This window comes from Camelus bactrianus, chromosome 35 (assembly GCF_048773025.1).
Source record: "Camelus bactrianus isolate YW-2024 breed Bactrian camel chromosome 35, ASM4877302v1, whole genome shotgun sequence".
Lineage (NCBI taxonomy): Eukaryota > Metazoa > Chordata > Mammalia > Artiodactyla > Camelidae > Camelus > Camelus bactrianus.
In genome coordinates, this window is record NC_133573.1 from 24,218,211 (window position 1) to 24,234,635 (window position 16,425).

General features: G+C 47.2%; 1 protein-coding gene across 3 annotated transcripts in view; it reads left to right on the plus strand.

The window, feature by feature from the left end:
• CAMK1D (calcium/calmodulin dependent protein kinase ID) overlaps positions 1–16,425 on the plus strand; it is a 344,956-nt gene that overhangs the window by 280,337 nt on the left and 48,194 nt on the right. For all 3 annotated transcript variants that reach the window (XM_045515802.2, XM_010953717.3, XM_074358483.1), the window contains exons 4-5: positions 8,196–8,334; positions 13,801–13,927. In XM_045515802.2, the coding sequence (XP_045371758.2) occupies positions 8,196–8,334; positions 13,801–13,927 (266 nt within the window). The remainder of the gene's footprint in view (positions 1–8,195; positions 8,335–13,800; positions 13,928–16,425) is intronic.

Below are 16,425 nucleotides of genomic sequence, written 5' to 3' on the forward strand. Positions count from 1 at the left end.
CTCTCCTTCCAGCATGCTTTCTGTCAGCCTGATCAGGGAGTCCTGTGTGTTGTGTTGTCTGAGTACTTCTTAGACTCCAATGTTCTCCAAGCTGAGCCACCAGACTCTGTCCCCTGGATCCTCCAGTAGCTCCCCAGTGATCTGCCTGCCTCTACTCTTGTCTCTATAACCTGTTCTCCACGTGGCAGGCAGCCAGAGTGATCTTTGAAAACTGTAAACCAGTTCACCTGTCCCCTGGCTGAAAATCCTCCAGTGATATCTCATCAAATGTAGAATAAAGCCACCCCGTTTGAATCTTAGTGTACATGGTATCTTCATCCATTTGGGCTGCCATAACAAAGGACCATAGATTAGTGGCTTTTAAGCTACAGAAATGTATTTCTCACAGTTCTGGAGCCTGGAACTCCCAGATCAGAGTGTGAGCATGACTGGGCCCTATAACAGGTTGAAGACCACCGGCTTCTCCCTGTGTCCTCACATGATGGAAGTAGGGCAAGCCAGCTCTCTGGGGTCTTTATAAGGGCACTAACCCCATTCATGAGGGCTCCACCCTTATGACCTGATCACCTCCCAAAGGCCCCGCCTCCTAACACCATCACATTGGGGGTTAGGTCAACATATGAATTTGTTGAAGGGGGAATATAAACATTCAATCCGTAACTCATAGCCCTGCATGATCTGGGCCTTTGTCTTTCTCAACCACTCTGTTCATTACCTACCAGACCCCAGTCACTCTGACTTCCTTTTTGGTCCCCAAATGCCCTAAAAGGCCTGCGCTGTGCTAGGGGACTTAGCACTGGCTCACCCCTTTGCCCAGAAGCTCTTCCCCTGATCGTCACTTGGGTGGCTCTTTCCTGCCACCCAGTGGGGCTGTCTCGGCGCCCACACAGAAGGGGCTGCACCTGGTAGCCATCCCAGGCTTGTTCCCACTCTCCCCACAGCATTCCACACTCTGAGTGTTGCACATCTATCTGTCTGTTCATTTATTTTCTTTCTCTTCCTCCCTCACTGGAATATTAAGTCTTAGATACTAGGGATTCAATGTGAATAAGACACACTTTACTCTCTTGGAATACACAAATCTAAAAATGATTTGTAATTAACTTATCTTTTTTTGGACTGTGAACAGGTGTTGGAGTTGGAGGAGGTTAGCTGTTTTCTCTGTATCTTGAGCATGTTGGTGTTTTTTTAACAAATCCTTTTGTCCTTCTCTCACGAGTAACGCAAAAGTAGAATTTCTTTATCAGAGTCTCAGCAGGCAAGTTTCACATACAACATTAAAACGCCTTCAGTTCCTTCCTTGAGGGGCAGCTGGATGGGAACTGGAGGGGCGTAGTTGGAAACCGGGGAGAGAGGACTGTAAGGAATCACTAAGGCCCCACTGAAAGCAATGAAAGCTGTTGCCTGGATGGATGGAGAATCAGTGTCCACTGCAGATCTGGCTGACAGGGAGTCAGAGGAATGGATTTCCTCTTCTGAGGTGCATCTAAGGGTGGCTGGAAGCCCACAGGATCGAGGATGTCAAAGCAGCGGATCTCCAGGATGGCAGGGACAGACCTTCATTGGAAGACAGTGTGCACACGTGCAAAAGGACTCTTGTTCCCAACTGTCCCTCGCCCCACGCCCACATGCACAGATGGTCAGTCTCAGTGGCATCTCTCTCAGAAGTAGGTTGCCTTAGATCATAGGCGGCTCAGAACTGAGTGCCGTCCAATGCAGCCCATCCAGCCTCCACCACCTGGTTTTCAGAATCCTTCATGATTTGACTTCATCCTCACCAGTCACGTCTTACAGATACATCAGGCTTCTTGGCATATCTTGTTCATCCTTGCCTCGCTTCTCTTCTTCCTCCCTGCCTGTCATGCTCTTCCTCCCAGGTCCTTCCTTTGGGAATCAGCTGGCACTTTTCTGCAGTTCACTGAGAGCTGTGCTGGACTCTGGAGACACAAAGAAGGTCAGGACATCTCCTTCAGGAAGCCTTTTCTAAACACAGATTTCTCCCATCCACAGCAGCCTGTGGTCACGCAGCCTGGGTCACAGTTGGGCAAGTCATTGGTCACTGGTGGTCCTGATAGTCAACTTGAACTTACTTCGTAGCTCCCCAGATTCAGACTAGCTGCCTGCCGCTTGGGGGGCTTGCCAAAGACTCTCACTGGACCCTTCTTTCATTGACTCTCTTTCCCTGAAAATTAATTCAGCAAAAACTTTCACGATCGCTCAAATGCCTGGGCATTGCCTGGGCCTTTCTCCACTTGACTAAACACCGCTCCTCCTTCAAGACAGCTCGGATTCACTCTGTCCTGCCCTGTGCCCTGGGCCTCTTCTCGATGCCCTTCTGAGGTCTTCCGAAGCACTCCACCCCCCCCCTTCCCTGACATCAGAACCATCTGCACCGTGTTTTACTTGTTTGTGTTTTAGTCCCCCCCCCCCCTGACACACACATACACACTGGACCGTGTACACCTTGGAAACAAGAACAACATATTTTTCATTTGATACGAGATGATTTGATTAGGTGGATAAAAAAGCATACAATACAGAAAAAATAGCAAAAGTGCTTCTCCCCATAAACCTTGAAGAAATATAGTGTATATTCAAAGACAGACTCACGGATATGGAGACCCTTTAAGTCGCCCGGTGAACTCATCTGCCTGGGGTGCTGTCACATGACACCATACACTGGGTGACTTTAAACAGTAGAAATGAGTCCCCTCACGTGGAGTCCAAGGACAGTGTGTCAGCAGGTTTGGTTCTTCCTGAAGCCTCTATCCTTGGCGTGCAGACGGCCGCCTTCTCACCGTGTCCTCACATGGCACAGCCTCTGTGTGCGTCCCTGGTGTCTCTTCTTACTAGACCTGTATGACCTCAGTTAACTGTAGTTACCTTTTTAAAGCCCTGTCTCCAAATACAGTCCCCTACTGAGGTGTGCTGAGGAGGGGGCAGTTAGGGTGAAGGCAAAGGGCCAGAGTCAAAATGTAATGGCACACAAGGGGCTAAATTCGGTCCATTCCATGGAGAGGCATGTGTTTGTGTTTTGGAAATTTCTGAGCAGATTGAGGCTGGGAAGATGCTGTGAAACTGAATTTGGAGAATAAAGATATTTTTATTATTAAAGTAGGATTTGTTGAAGGAAGGAAATGCTGAGGACAGAGGTTTCAGGAAATAAACCCTTAATCTTCCTGGAGTGGGTGAGCACATCCCCACTCAGGAGCGGAGTGTGGGGACACCAGAGACAGATGAAGGAGTGAGGATCATAAGGACAGGCGGGTGGGTGCCCTGTGTGGGAGGAGGGCAGTCCCTGGGCTGCCCAGTTGGGACTTGATTGAGGAAAAGACTGATAGTTTCTTTCTCCAGGCTGGGTGAAAAAAAAGTCCATTTCTGTCATCTGGGCCTGGGGGTTTCACAGCTGAAAAATGCTTTGTTTACAGCCGCTCTTAATCACAAGCTGCCTATTTCAGGACTACTTTCCCCTTAGGATCAAATGTAAAGACGGGCAATGGTTCTTGGAAAACACATTTATAACCAGACTTGCTCTGGGGTAAACAAGGCTGCGTGGCTCTTGTGGCCAAATCACCTGGGTCTTTTCCACTCACTCTGCTTAGTTATATGACAGTCTTGTGGGTTTCAGGGCAGAGCTGCCGTAACACTGCTTTAAAAATTTTTTTTTTAATTTTTTATTGAAGTGTAGTTGATTTACAGTGTTAGTTTCAGGTGTACAGCAGAGCGATTCAATTATACATATACCACACACACACACACACACATATATATATATATATATTTTTTCTTTTCAGATTCTTTTCTGTTGTATGTTATTACAAGGAATTGCATATAGTTCCCTGTGCTCTACAGTAGGTCCTTGTTGTCACATTGCCTTTTATCATCCCACTGTCACCACCAATATTTCTCAGACTGCTGTCTATGACTAACAGCTCAGGGCTATGCTTTTTGGCCTTCTTGGAAAGGAAGAGGTTTTCTTCAGTTCTCTGAGGCTCCGTGGTTGGGTCCAAAGATGAAACTCATAAAGACTAATAGGGAAAAAAGCATATACGTTGTACTGAATTTTCACATGTGCCCAGGAGCCTTCCTGAGGAGAAGGAACATCTCGAGAAGTGACCAGAGCAGGAAGCTTTTATACCTTGTAGGCAAACAGTAAATTTGTGGAGAATGGACAAGACAAAGGGGTTTGGAATCAGGGTCGTAAATGGTGAAGACATAAGTGAGATGAGAAGAGTTAGCTGAACAAGGTTCGTTTGCTGATTCCACTCTGCTGGTAAGAGTCTGTCTCCAGTGAAAGGAGAATTAATTTCCTGCCTTTATACAGAAAGGGGAGCTTCTTCTACACTTACTTGCCTCTTAACTGCCTTTATGTATTAATTTTTTTAATTGAAGTACAGTCAATTACAATGTGTCAATTTCTGGTGTTAACTGCCTTTAGCTCAAAATAATTTCATGTCAGAGAGGCGTATTTTGGGGATGACATAACCCTTTGGCCTTTTTCATATTTTATTAAATCTAACTTCTCTTCTAGAGTGATGGATTTTCAGAGCCCACATTTCAGCATTAGCACAGGTACCATTTTTTTAATGAATGTGTGAATGATATTGGTAGAAGATGTAAAACATTTTAAATTGTAATTAGCAGTAAATCTTAAAATAAGAGGATAATACCAACCAAAATCACATGGAGATGTTCAAGTGCATGTAGACAGCAGCATGGTGTGCCCAGAAGTGGGCACACGACGGGAGCCTGGGACGCTGGCAGAGTTATGTCTAGTACACTGCAGTATACCAGAGTGGAATCAAACCTTACAGTTTACTTGATCCAGAAACTTTGAAATTGTTTCTTGACTATTTTTTAATTTGAAGAGATTTGCATTACTTAAAATTTGGGGGGGGATCATTACATCCAACTATTTCATCTCTGCATATTTAAAAGATTCACACACAGTGATCCCAAGACAATGTAATAGGCAAGGAAGATCAGAGACTGAGCAAACCCAAGTTCACGGCAAAGGCAGTCTGTTCTAAATAAATGTCCAAGTTTAAATAGAGAAGAGTAGAGAATTTTCAAACCATATTCCTGTCTTCATGTTTGGTAGACAGTTTCCTTCTATGTCTACATCCCCCCCAAATTGAACTGCTCTCCCATAACTCTTCCATGAAGTAATTTTATTTATTGGCCTGTTATTATGGTTCTGCTCTTTTTCCCCAATCACCTGACCCCTGATCCTTCTAACTGCATTCTGGTGTTCTGCATGCTTTTGCTGGGGAACTCCATTTCCAACAAGAACCTTTAAACCACCCCCATTGGAAGTTTGCCCTAGAAGGACATTGACCTGAGAACATAACGTGTCCGCTCAGCAGCTAGCCGCCCCAAGCTTCACTTGTCCTGCCAGCCTGAAGATGCAACACGCCTCTCGCCACCATCCTACACTTACTTCCTTATCAGTGATTCTGAAATTCTGTTCTGTTGTTTGTGATTTTGAAAATGACTGGGTGTCTTAGCTCAGGCTGTCATAACAAAATACCAGAGACCAGGCAGCGTAAAGGACAGAAATGTATACCTCACAGTTCTGGAGTCTGGATGGTCTCAGATCAAGGTGCGGGCAGATTGGGATCCTGTTAAGGGCTCTGTTCCTGGCTTACAGATGGCCGCCTTCTTGCTGTGTCCTCACACAGCACAGAGAAAGAAGAAGTGGAACTGTCTGGTGTCTCTCACTCTTCCTATAAAGACATTAATCCCACTATCGGGCCCCACCCTCATGACCTGAACTCAACCTAACTACCTCCCCAGATTCCCACCTCCCAGTACCATCACATGGGGCTGGAGCTTCAACATACGAATGGGGGGGGGGGATATTCAGTCTATAACAGTGGCCTTTTGAAATGTATAAAGTATCAAGTGATTTACAAACTTTAAGACATTTTTATCAGTATTGTTACTTTTTTTTTTAATTGGAAGGGTTTTAAACTTTTCCCTTGTTCCTCGGTTTCTAAGGAAATCAAATTCTTTCCGAACAGTACTCAGAAAAATAAAGCCCTGGTGCAACTTGAAAGTTAAGAAGTGAAATAGTAAATGTGCAGAAAATTGAAACTCGGACACTGCCTACGACAGCAGCATCTTTACTTCAACTCTGACGGTGCAGTTCTTCCTGCGTTGCTGACCTGTCACCGTGAAAGTATTACTATTCAGTAGCTACCAGTACCTTCTATCACAGGGCAGAAAAGAGGACGTTGAGAGAATGGGAAGCAGGAAAGATGAGTTTTGGGGGAGGGAAAGGATCTGGTAAAGGGTGGCTCATGGGGTGCTAAAGTGGGGGGTGGGGTGGGGAGGGGGTGAGCTTTGCTGCCTGAGTCTTCCACGTCTTGCAGAGCGTGTGAGTGGCAGGCAGAGCAGCGGTGAGAAAGCCCTGGAACACTAGTAAGGGGCATTACTGAAGGGGGGCCGCTGTGGGGGATGAGAGGACCGCAGTCAGAACAGACTTTTTCTCCTGCACAGCTGATGCCGCATTGATTGACACTAACAGCACGTGGGAAAGCTGGCACCTAACGGTGCTCGGTAAACGTGGGGTGAGTGATTGAATAAATGATTCAATGAAGTGAATGCACGCAGGTTCTCCCAACCCCTGGCAGCAGTGCATCCCCTGTGGGACATCCTCAAGCTCTGGGACGTCCTGCTGTTGAAATGCACTGGAAGCAGGTTCTAGAAGAATGAAGCCTGGTGAGAACTTGATGTCAGTTGCTGAGAGGGACTGTCTTGGAATTTTGGTTTACCTAAGGATGGCTCATTTAGACAACATGGTCGTCAAAATATAGCTGCTCCCCTGTTGTTTCAATTTTGTTTTCATTCTTTGAATTGCTTTTTCTTTCTCCTGAGCGTCGTTCTCCTTTTATCTAGATTGCTCAGTTTGCTTTGGAAACAGGACATTATCCAAGCACAATATGGCTTGGAATGACTATAGGTAATGCGAGAGACGCTAGCACATCACATAGGCCTTTTGTAGCTGCAATTGTGTTCCATTAGTTTTTTTGAAAGAGCATTTCGGTGGCTCAGTCATTGAATGTTACTTGCCTTTGCTTGCAGAGAGTGAGTCATCGCTTTGTGTGTGAGGGTGTGTGTATGCGTGTTACTGCTGGGGTGTCTTTTAAAGCTGTAGAAGTTGTTTATGAATCTCAAATTTTAATATCTCAAATCTTTTCCATTTTGTTTTTGGAAAATGTGTTTCTTTTTTATTAAAATGGTGCTGATATATCCCTTGAAGCTAATTTCCAAGATGGCTTAATTATTTGAACAAAGCACAATATTTCTCTCAGAGAAGTGTACACGAACTTGAAGGCTAAGGTGTTAGTTGAATTGTTCTATTCAGGACTGTACAGTTCTGTTCAACTTACAGAAGCATCAAATATCAGAGCTGAAAGGGTCTCTAAGAGGTTGTCCACCAGGGCTTTTTGGCCTTTGGCAACCTAGGTCGCCTTTCGATAAATGGAAAAAAACAAAATGGTCACTGAAAGCTGAAATTCAAAACAAATTAAAATTAAATATTCTTACCAAAAATCAAAGCAAAACAATGTAATGGAGTGTGGTTCTTCCTTTTTTTGTAAATCACAAGTCACTTTGAGCTTCTGATGCTTCTGAGGGAATGGCTGACTAGATTCACTCCCCCATTTTACAGATTGAAAAGACTGAGGTCCAGAGATTGCAGGAGTGCTCATCCTCTCAGCGTGTTAGGAGCAGAAGTGGGTCAAGAACCCAGACATCCCGTGGGCCGCTTGCCGCTTTGCCCACAGGCCCCCTCCTACCTACCCCAGCCCGTTGAGGCTGCCCTTGCACGCGAAGGAGACGTTTTATCCCGTCTCATCTCCCTGTCACTGATGATGCTGGCACTCTGGCAGGTTACTCTTACTTTTTGTTGTCCCAGCAAGATGGATCCAGAGGCCAAGAGAGACTTCTCAGTCCATGGGTCCTGGTTTATACTTCCTTTCGTCATTCGGAACCAGCCATGCTACCCTGACACAGACACTTCCTTGGTGTAGCTTCCAGGCAATAAGGGGGCAAATTTTAAATCTGAAAATGGATTCATTTTTGAAATAAAATTTGGGTCTTTCACCGTATTGAAAGGTCTTAGTGATAGTCTTCCCTGAACAATTCAATAGGTCCTCTCAAACTGACACTTATTTTTTTTTTTTAAACAGGGTGTCTGGTGGAGAGCTGTTTGACCGGATAGTGGAGAAGGGATTTTACACAGAGAAAGATGCCAGCACTCTGATCCGCCAGGTCTTAGACGCTGTCTACTATCTCCATAGAATGGGCATTGTTCACAGGGACCTCAAGGTGAGGCTGTCGCTTAGCAACACCCTCCAGCTGCTCTCCCACCACAGTGCACCTGTCCGAGAGGACTGGCTCCCATGGAGGGATGAGGTGGCCTTGATGGAGATATGGGTAGAATGAATGGTGGGCATTGTTTAGTGTTCCTTATTGGAGCTTTTGGGACCCAGAAGTAGCTTGAAGGATGATGAAGATCAATGGGGCTGGCATCGTTTCAGAGATTTGATAACTGTGATGCAGCCAAAGGGCCCCAGGCACACAGGCTGTGTATTGCTTCAAGCCTATCTAGAAAGTAATTTTGTTCAAGACATAGAGGCCATGAAGTACCTTCTCCCAGTGCAGTTCTTCTGTCTTTTCCCAGCCCAGCATCACACACCATATGAAAGAAAGGGAGAAGTGGGTAGAGAGCATGAGTTGAGAGAGGAGGGAAATAAAAGGCTAATAAAAGGAAAGCTAGGTTACCTGACCTACAGTTACAGCTTTCTCCCAGTGTCTGCTGGGGTCCTTCTTATCTTTTCCTTATGAGGTTTTGGCATAATTCAGCCTTCCCCCAATAGCTCTCACTGTAAAGGAAGGATCTGGGCTTTACTTGGTCACCTTGGCCCAAAGGGCTATGTGGATGTCATCAAAGGGTAGATAGCAAACCTACAGTACAATCTGAGGAACAGAAAAAAGCAGCCTTGCTGACAAAAGGCTGTAACATGGCTTCATTACTTAGCAGTTCCAGGTCCAGCCTGAGAGCTCACTGCACTGGTCAAGATAGCAGTTCCACCCCAGCACACAGACTCCCCACTCCCATCAGAAACCCAGGGATTATATTGTGCTGAAGCCATGCTATTCATGACTCTGGGCAATCTAAGTCAACTTAAAGACTAAGTCATAAACAGATGTTAAAAGAGAAATTTAACACCTGCCCGTTACCGGTACTGGGCACCAAGGTATAAAATAGCGTAGTCTTCCTTTCACAGGGACTCGCTGTAATGTTTTCTTTTCTCCTTGTTACCATTTTCCATTGACCAGGATAGTGGCTCCCAAATGTTAGCCTGCATCAGAACTGCCTGGAGGGCTTGTGAAAACACAGATGACTGGCCCCAGCCCGGAGGTTCTGATTCGGCGGGTCTGCGGCAGGGGCCCGGGAACTTGTACTTCTGAGGGGTTTGCAGGTCATGCTGATGTTGGCCTGGGACCCACGCTGGGAGAACCGCCGGATGGGGGTATCTGGGAATGTTGATGGAGTTCATACAGCCTTTGCCCTTTGCAGACTTCTTGGTGGGTGACATGGGCCATGCGCACCAGTAGTTAATCGTGAGGACCTGGAGGTCCTTCTGAGGGCCAGGTGAGGGCTCTGGAAGCTGACCTGGCACCGCTGAGCTGGGCAGCAGTGTCTGCTCTGCTCGCTTGTGCCCACACCAGATGCCAGTTCTGTGCTTCCAGAACACAGCAGGCAACTCTTTCTGAACAATGCAGTGTGCTGACCGTGGAGATGTGATGTGAAGGGCAAGTTGTCTGTCCTTATTAGAAACCAAGCCATTTCCTAGATGGGCAATGTTTATTTCCCCTTTAGGAAGGCAGGTTGGCTGTCAGGGAGAGGCTGTGATTTCCACCCACATGATGCTTCTGGAGGCGTGTGTGCCGCTCCCAGCCTGCAGAGCCTGAAGATCACCAGCGTTATAATTGTGGAAAGAACATGACCATTTTAGAACCTTTCTGTGACCACTTTTCAGAGGCACAAAGAGATTTGATCTATGCAGAGGAAGTTGGGGTTAGGAAACTGAATTTTCATAAACCTCTAAGAAAATGAAAACAAACTCTGATGCAAGCCAGCGCAATAGAGAACACGATCGGTTTCATTTAAGATTAGGGCACAGTTTGGGTACCACCCCACCCTCACACGTGGCTGTTTACCTCCTTCTCCCTTCAGGAGGGTATTCTTGTGCCTTCTTGCCCCGGGAAGCTACTAGAGACGATCAGCTGTCCTTTTATCAAAACAAGGGAAATGTCCACTGCCGCCTCCTCCTATGAGGGCAGGGCTGCTCTGTTGACATTTGGGGCTGGATTGTTCTTTGTGAAGGGGCGTCCTGTGCAGAGGAGGATGCTTAACAGCAGCCCTGGTCTCTACCCTCTACGCCGGTACCACCTTCTAAACTTCTGACCACCAAAAATATTTCTAGGCATTACCAAATATCCCCTGGAGGGTGAAACTGCCCCCAGTTGGGAATCACTAGATTAGAAGTATGATTATGTATAACATTAACTTTATGGGAAGTATTGATTCAGATCTTTTAAGAGCTTATTATATGAAGTATTAAAGGGTTGGAATGGACATTCCAAGTCAAGTATTAGCCACCAGTTGTCTTCCAGAGATGCCATAAAATAAAGAAAAATAATTTTTTAGGGGAGTCCTGGGCCTCACTGGACCCCAGGTAGAACTGTAGGATTCCCTCCCTCCCCTGGCCCCTCGCCCCCCATAGCCCTTCTCCTGCCAAAGGGGAGGGTCTCCGCCTGATTATCTGAGCCCATCTTCTCTCCCACTTTCTCCCCTGTTCCCCCCGTCTCCCTCTCCAAGAAAAGCCCTGCTGTCTTTTCTAAGTCTTGAGAAAGTACAGACCTAGGCTGAGAAGGACCAGTCAACTGAACTCTCCTTGGTACTTGTCCTTCAAAAGAGCAATTTATTGATCCAAATGAATCTCCTGTAGGAGGAAGGAGAGATTTGGGCTCCTTGGCCATCTCCAGCCTGGATGCAGCCTGGTTTAGGAGCATGGGATCATTGACTTTACAGCTGCAGAAGTCCCGGGACAGGAAGGTGAAAAATCATAAACTTCAAAAAAAAAAAAAAAAGTCCTCTCTGCATGCATGATTGGACTCTTACTGTTCATCGAAGGCTCCTCCGTAAGCATTCAGGGAAAACAGGAACCACGTATACTGTTGGGTTCCATTAGTTCCCTCCCCTTTCTAACCATCATTTTTATTTCCACCGTTGACTGGCCCATTTTATTCTATTTTGTAACTCATTGAAAGCCTCCTCAAGCATACATTTGATTTTCTTCTAATCTGATGCTTCATCCACAGAAGTTATGTCACTGTGAATGATAAACACCATCCCTTTCTGTTCCTTTTTGTCATGTTATTTTTGGGTGAAGGGTAGTATTTTTTTTTCCTTTAGGTTCTGTTAAAGAAAAACAAATTCTGACATGTTAAAATGGTCAGGAAGGCTTTATTCAAGACTGTTGTGAGAAGGGTATTGCATTAGGGGAGGGAATTCCAAGTTCAGCGAGGCCACGTGGGGCTGTATATCCATTGAGCAGAGTGAGGGGCCATGGATGGAAAATCCGAGAGGAGACAGCGAGGGTAGGGGATTCTTGTCAAAGGTGGCGAAGGACCTGGACATTGACAGACTCTGTCCTTTGACCAGACCGGAGGCGGGCCCCACTGAGTTTGCTTTCTGACCAGGCTTGGACCTTGGGCTCCATGCTTGGTTGATTGGCTGCCCACATAGTCCGGTCTTAGCAAGAACCCCGGCAAGTCCCATCAAGATAAACCTCCCAGCCTTGAAACCTGATCAGATTCCTTTTTCCCCCGCCCTCTGTGGCTGACCCCCCTCACCTGCCTTCTGCAAAACTCCTCAAGTTGGTGCAGCCAGAATCCCCCTTACCCTCCCTAGTAATTTCCCCTCCCCGACCCCACCCGGCTCCCAGGCTGTAAATCCCCACTTGGCCTTGTTGTGTTAGGGGTGGAGTCGAATCTTCCTCTTCTACTGCAAAACCCCGCTGCAGTGAGGGCTCCCCTGGGCAAAACCTTCCTTAGGACTTTCCGCATGTGTCTGAATCATTTATTTTTCAACATCATCAAAGGTCAGGGAGAGGGGTGGAGCAACCTGACGAGCTATCTGGGGAGAGGGGTTCTCTCTACACAGAGGTGGCTAGATTCTTGCCAAGACTGGGCTTTGTGGGAGGGCCAAGAGCAGGAAGGACACAGATGGCCAAGGTCAAGGCTGGGTGGAGAAGAGGCTGCAGAGGAGCCTGACGGAAGTCTGGTCAAGGAGGGAGTCTTGGTCAGTTCTCACCATTTCTTCCCGGCAGTGGTCGTACCTCTGAAGCCCACCCCCAACCCCCCCGTGGACTTCTAAACCCCAGAGGCCTGGGCCCAGTCTCAAATTGCTGAAGATGTTTCATGCCCTCACAGGGGACTGGTTCTGCTGCACAGCCAGGCTGGGAACCACTTTTCTCAACACTTTTCTAAGTCTTGGATGTACAATCTAGTCACTCTGCCTAAGAATAGCTTTGAAAAGTCAATGCTTAGAAACCAAAAATCCACCACAAACCATTGACAAGAGAGACTATGGCTTCACCCCTGGGGCCAGGAGGGGAGCCGGGCAGGAGCCATCGGGGGGGTGGGGTGCGGAACGGCTTTCCCGGTGCACGCTCATGTTACTGGATGACGGTGGAGCTGTCAGTCCTTGACCTCGTCTCCCTCAGCCACGGTGTCATCAGTTGAAACGACGGTGAAAAACAAAAACATGCAGGCACGCCTCCTGTGTTCAGGCCCAGGCCCTGCGGCTGTGAGCTCCTTCAGTCTCCATAAGCCCTGTCTCCATTTTTTTCGCTGGGAACAACCAGATTCCCCAGTTTTCCATAAGAAAATTGCAAAAGCTTCACTGTTTCCGGGTCGACCCCAGGACCGCCACGCTTAAGCCCCTCCCGCGTAGACGCCCTGGAGGCGCCCCCGGCGTGCAGGGTTGTAGTGGAGATGGGGGCTGTCCTCGGGCCTTCACTGCACGTCCTGCATTACTGCTGCCTGAGATCCAACATGTACAGTCAGGGAGGCAGACAAGGAAACGTCACAACCCAGGGTCTACAGATGGACAAGCAGAAGCTTGGAGTACCTCGGACACATGGCTAGAAAGTGCTGGATCTTCCAACTCTGAGTCATTCCTTGATGACCTCCCACTGCTCCCGGGGAGCCGAGCGAGTGGGTGTCAGCTGCCCAGGGAGGGGTGGGGGTGCCATGCATCGGCCAGAACCCCGGGATGCGGATGTCCCTGAGGGCAAGGAGAGAGTCCCTTGGGTTAGAGACAGGTTGCTGATAGGGGTCAGAAAAGAGAAACAGAACAGCACCCGTGAAAGCAACCTTCTCTCCGGGAGTGTCTCCCCTAACCCAAGAAATGAACTGACAAGCGTGAGAGGAATCGCTTTCTAATTGCCTCAATAAACGGCTCATTTTTTTCAAGTAGACCAAATACTAATGAGGGAAAGGAACTAGCATTTATTGAAAACCCGTAAGTGCCCAATACCATGCCAGGCCCCCTGAATTGCTTTCATTAAACACTGCTTTTCTTAATGCACTCACTGTGTCCAAAAGTTCAGGTCTGTTCTTCAGCTGTGACTTTAAGCTTTGGTGGTTGGGTGAGTCTCCCGCAGTTAACCCAGCTTTCAACATGGTTTGTAAATTTTGTTTTTCTGATTTCCCTTCTAGCCTGAGAACCTTTTGTACTACAGTCAAGATGAGGAGTCCAAAATAATGATCAGTGACTTTGGATTGTCCAAAATGGAGGGCAAAGGCGACGTGATGTCCACCGCGTGTGGGACCCCAGGCTATGTCGGTAAGGACCCTGTGTGTGTGTGTGTGTGTGCTTTCCAGCTTGCCGACTTGATCGGTCTTCTTAAGCATTTGAGCCTGGCACGTGATCACAGCCTTCATTCCCCCTGAGGGAGGAATAAAAAGATTGAGAGACACTGGAACAAGTTTGAAGGGAAGTGATTTCCCCTGAAACCTTTTAAGAGTTGGGTAGAACTCCTGTTTGATTTGGGTGCGGGCCTGACTGGAGGCCGGGAATTGACTTGGATGAATTCCCAGGTTCTAAGGCCAGAAGTATTGCATGGGCATCTATGTTTTCAAATGACTTACAGGGACACACAGAGATAACAGTAAGGTGCAGACACACATGGAACACTGAAAATGTTGCGATAGAAGCAGCTAGAAAGAAAACATTGATGGGAGGAGTCTGGTTCAAACCTTGATGAACTCACTCTCTGCAATTAGCCAGTCCTGATCTGCCCCAGAGAAGCCAAGAATTAAAGTTTTTCCTAAAATCAGAACCCCACATCCTTTGTCCCAAACATACAGAATGCAGACAAAGCTGACAACACAGACATACAGAATGCAGGCAGACCTGAATACGGACATTCTAAGACTCCTCTTCCATCTTCTGTGGCCCTGGAGAAAGGCCGTTGGAACCGTGTGTGACATTTTTGAGACTTGTGAGTGTATTCGTTCATCCAGCAAATGTGTATTAAAGTGCCTGCCATGTCCTGGGCCCTGGAGTGAGGACAGTGAATGAGACCGGCAGGCTGAGGAAAGCAGGCCTCACACTAAACTGGTCTGGGGCCTAGAGCATTGTGGGAAACTCCGAATGACCTTGAAGGCACCTCAGGGCCCTTCAAGTGCTTGCATGATGACGGGTGTTAAGTCACCACTGTTATGTCACAGCTGCTACATTTTTAAAGGAACTCAGAGGCAAAAAGACAGACCTGAGGGAATAGAGAATAAAATGAGGGGGAAGGAAGGAAGCGATAGAGATTTAGGAGGTGTTGAGATGGGGGGAAAGGTGGCAGGGGAGGAAAGGGTGTAGTCAGCACCTCCTAGCCCTTGACTGTCACAGGCCAGGACTTTGTCCCTGGGTTGTGTATATGCACTGGACAGAGAAGGAGACAGAGTTCTGATCATGTTTAAGAAGCCAGTGCATCTGAGGGGGATTAATGGCAGGGCTAGCCATCTCCGTTGTAGGGTAGAAAGTGATGGTTTCAGGAAGAGCCTGGACCCCATCAGGGGGACCCAGCAGCTGTGATGAGAGATGCTGTGTAACCCCTGTGTATGCCCAGAGGTGGGGGCTGTGGGTGGAAATGTGAGTGCGTGTGTGTGTGGAATTTCTCCAGTTCAGTCCAAGCCACCAAGCAAGCAGCAAATAAAAATGAATGAGACAAACTTATTCTCATTTCTCTTAAGAGATGGGAGGAAAAATAGCCTGTTCCAACTGTGATGAATAATAGACATCAGAAAAAGGAAAGGCCTGTGAGGTCATGGGGCCAGTCTCCTGTCCAGAGTGTCTTTGCTCTGTTCTGCAGGGGTTGCTGCCCAGGCCACGGAGGGCCAGGGAGCTGGGGATGCTGTAGCTGCCCAGCGAGGCTCTCGGGCTGCAATTTAAGTGTTCTGATAAAGAATGTCCATATTTACATGTGCATCACACCATTCTCACATTTGACTCTGATGCTGGAAGTCTCTAGCACTTTCTAAATTGCTTTTTGCTTTTTTGCGTCTTGGCAGAGTCTACGGAATAGCGGTTTTCTCTGGGTTTCTGAGTGGCTGCCGTCTGAACAGTCTGGTTCTGTTTAGATGTCGGACGTATATGAGTCTGGGAACTGGGAATGATGTTTGGATGTGGCCCTTGCCCTTACCACCCTAAAAGGTGGCAAGTAGAGCCATTGGGTAATTCTGTCATCAGATACAGAGTTTTCTTTGAGTGGGGAGAGGGAAGTCATGGACTATGGGAATATAGTGATTCTGTGTGTTCATATTTGTTAAGCACCAAGAAGACTCTTGGGAGACCTTTTAGAGCAAGGAAGAGACAACATTGGCAAGGTCATGTCCACGCAGACATGCCTTGGGCAGAGAGCAGCTGAGCTTGGGCTGTTCCTCCATAACAGTCTGCATGGCAAGCTCCTATTCAGCCATCAAAACCCAGCTTACATGACCCCTTTTTGATTGCTTTCCCATCACCCATCCTCTCCTTTATCATCCTGGTTCTTTACCTTTTCTTGTCATGGTTTAGATCACGTCGCATCAGAGTTTGTATTTATCTGTGTCTGTCCCCCACTGCACTAGAGCAGGGGCTGTGTCTTACTCATCTTTGCACAGATGCTTGTTGAATTGAATAGAAACCTAATGTTCATGGAAATTAGCAATTTTTTCTTCCTCAGCTCCCTTTCCATTCATTCAACATGCATTTATTGAATTCCTGGTATGTGTCCTACACAGTAGTTCGATGTTATGAATACAAATATGAATTAGACAGTTTCTGACTGCCAACGATTCACAGAATTG